Source organism: Mus caroli, chromosome 5 (genome assembly GCF_900094665.2).
Source record: "Mus caroli chromosome 5, CAROLI_EIJ_v1.1, whole genome shotgun sequence".
NCBI lineage: Eukaryota > Metazoa > Chordata > Mammalia > Rodentia > Muridae > Mus > Mus caroli.
In genome coordinates, this window is record NC_034574.1 from 98,218,867 (window position 1) to 98,222,338 (window position 3,472).

Consider the following 3,472-nt stretch of genomic DNA (forward strand, 5'->3'; position numbering starts at 1 on the left):
AGGAAAGGAAAGGAAAGGAAAGGAAAGGAAAGGAAAGGAAAGGAAAGGAAAGGAAAGGAAAGGAAAGGAAAGGAAAGGAAAGGAAAGGAAAACAAACAACAATGACAAAAAACCCAAAGGTATTTTTACAAATGGTGGGAAAATGGCATGGTCTGTAAAACAGAGACACATTAAAAAAAATAGAAAAAGGAATAGTTTCGATAGTTTTTGCACTCAGAATGATTAAAGACAGAAGTGTGCTGCTATAAAGGGTATAAAGTCCTTTTTGAAGGTTTTTTAAGACTTCTTTATTTCTATGTAAACTATTAATAAATATACATATTTCAGTTAATGAATATGATGATTTTGCCAGTCTGTATATGAGTGCACCATGAACATGCCTGGTGCCTACTGTAGCCAAAAAAACAGCATCAGTTCCTCTCAGGTTGGACTTTCTAAAACTATATAAGTCACCATGTGGGTGTGCAGACTCAAACCTCGCCTGCATGAGCAACCAGTGCTCTTAGCCACTGGAACAACTCTCCATCTCTACCTATCAGAGATTTTTAAAGTCTTAAGTATTCAAAGTCTTTCTATCCTGATGGGAATATCTTATTGAGAAAGGAGAACCTGCTGTAGAAGACAGGGAACTGAGGCGCAGGATCCCATTGTTCTGGGCAGCAGAAAAGGCCTCATCTTGAGCACTCAGAAGGGAGATTTTCTTTAACAGAATGGAAGGGAAGAGCACAGGAGAGATTATTGGGGAGCAGTAAAGAAGGGATTCAATTTAGCATGAGAGGGTGGCTTTGCTAAAAAGGAGTTCTGCTGTCCATTGTTATAATTTGGAATAAGAATTAAGGAAATGTGACAGAGACAGTCAAACCTTTGGCTGGTACCCAGCATGCCACTCACCATGATTCTGTCCCGCCAGACGGTTCATCAAATAGGACTTCCCTGTACGGTACAATCCAACAATAGCCACGACTACCACTGGCTGAGAAATCTTGTCCAGAATATCTATGGCTTCCTGGTTCACTGAGAGATGTTCATTGTGGTTTTCCACAAGACAAATGGGAGCCATTTGTGGTTGGGTCATAGCAATCTGCCAATGTACAGGAATCTATGATAGGAGAAAGAGTTTAAAGTCATTCTCTCCCTCACAGACATGCAATGGCTCAGCAGCTAAGACTAGTTGGTGACCTTTGTAGGTTTCTTGTTGACAGTGTGTAGCCACAAGTGGCAGCATGTAACCTCGAATCTGCAGTATGGAGGGCCTGCTTCTCTTTCTTCATTATTCTTCAAAGTTCTAACGAAGCTTTAATAACACATGGGTTGCTCTCATCTATGAAGTTTTACTTCAATGCAATAAAATCCAAAAGATAATGACCTTAAGCAATTCACTGCATGCTCTATGCTAAGCCCTGTAATGAGCACCCTTAGTATGTGACCTCAAAATCCTTAAAGTCCTTACATGTTATGGATTATTCCATCCATGCTGCTAATGAGAAAAGCACGTTGCCAAAACCAGAACAGCACAGCAAAATGGCAGCCTAGTGAGCTCTAAGCCCTTGGTATCTCCATGAAAAGATTTTAAAATGGCTGAAAATATGTAGAAACTGTGAACAGTTCCCATGAATTACATGAACACTGAGACGTACAGCTGAATAAAGGGTGGGAATTACATGAGACCTTGTTTGACTTTTTACTGTGTACCTTCACCCCACCTGACACAGGTTATGACTGCAGGAAGCAATGCAGACCTTAACTGCAGCAGGCTAACCTGGGGCTAACCTGGTTTCAGTTTTACCTAACTTGTGTTTCAAGTAGGGATTATTTCTTGAACATGAAAACAAAATCTCAACATGAGCAAATAAATAGAAAAAATCCATTTGTAAAATTAAGAACTTTCATGCACCAGAGCATTCTATACAGAGTGTAAAAAGACAATCCAAGAATGGGTGAAGACGACCTGTAAATCACACGTGTGATAAAGGGTTACTATCTGAAACAAAGTGGCTCTACAATTCAGCACAGAAACCTCAGTTCTAAACTGAGAAAAGCACTGGGTTGAAATTTCTGCAGAGAAGGCTTACAAATGTCCATGAGCACACAAGATAGTGCTCAATATTGCAAATCACCCTGTATGAGAAAACTATAAAATTTTAAAATAAACTTACTTGAAAAAGATGTAATGTCCAAATTGGGAAGTACCAGAGTGAAAGGTGAAGTGTCTCTGTTCCCAGGACAGAATGGCAATCAGGTTTTATTAGGGAAACATGGATGCAAAATGAAGAAACTTTTTGTTACACTGTTTCTGTTTTGCCATGCTGAGGGACCTGGTGTAAGAGTCTAGAGTCACATGATCATGTGTGATTTGGCTTCTTAGAGCTCACTGAGGCTGAGGCTTGCTTTGGGTTAACATACATATTTATTTGAAATTGTTTACTTAGTTTTGCTGATGTTTGCATTTTAAGCATGAATGATGTTATTTGAAGAATTACTTGGTTTTTTTGCTCAACAATTCTATAGACCCATTATTCCTTATAACGTGGCTTTGACAAATTTTGAGGAAGTGCCAATCAAACCATACACACAAGGGCAGCTACCACACAAAGAAAAAACAAATACATTTAACCCAGAATTTAAACAATTCAGGTGTCTGTACTCTGAAGCTAAGAACACAGAATATTACCTCATGGGAAACAGTCCTGGCTTCTGAGAAAATCAATAGTTAGGTCTGATCTTACAGCTCTTCTTTGATTACATCACAAACAAAATAGCAAAGAAAGACTTGGATGGTCCTTTGAGCTGTAGTGATCATGGCAGCTGTGTTCACAGTACCCACGATGTGGAAACAGCCCAGTCTCCCACCAACACATCACGAACAGATGCATACATGTAACACAGTCTGACAGTGTGCATAATAGAATATTATTCAGCCAGAGAAGGGAATAAAATTAACCTCTGTACACAACTTTGTAGACCTCCATAGACTTAAGGCTGGACACAGACCGCTACAGGTCAGACAACACATAACCTGCCTGCCATCCCCTTGCCTCAGTCCCAGATGAGCATGAAGACATTATGCCAAGGAAGGAGAATGTGCAGAATCCTAAAAAGTTAGATAGAGGTGACGTCTCTTAACTCCAGAAACCAGGCTCTCTGCAGCTTAGTCCCATGTTTGAGATAAGACTATCATCCCAAACAAAATGCACATAGCACTACGTGATATCTACATCTCACATACAACATAAACATCAAGAGAGAACTGGACTATCTTCTTACACTTAATACAAAGTCAGTGACGTAGGAACTAAGTTATTTCCTGATAGAGGTTTGCCAAGCTCTTGTGCTGAATTTTCCTCACAGGGTTCCTCCACAGAAAGACTTTCCTCTGCCTACAGTTGCCTGTGAACCAGGGAAGGAGCTCTTGCTGTGGTCCCAGCTGAGGCAGGACCAGGGCTCTTCCCACAGCTTCTCCAACAGAGCAGGG

At 40.4% G+C, this 3,472-nt stretch overlaps 1 protein-coding gene across 2 annotated transcripts in view; it reads right to left on the reverse strand.

Moving 5' to 3' along the window:
- The window catches only part of LOC110294315 (guanylate-binding protein 6-like), a 165,957-nt gene extending 164,862 nt beyond the window's left edge, over window positions 1-1,095 (reverse strand). For both annotated transcript variants that reach the window (XM_021163146.2, XM_021162459.2), the window contains exon 1: window positions 892-1,095. In XM_021163146.2, the coding sequence (XP_021018805.2) occupies window positions 892-1,075 (184 nt within the window). In that variant the 5' untranslated portion in view covers window positions 1,076-1,095. The remainder of the gene's footprint in view (window positions 1-891) is intronic.
- Window positions 1,096-3,472: the final 2,377 nt, after the last annotated feature.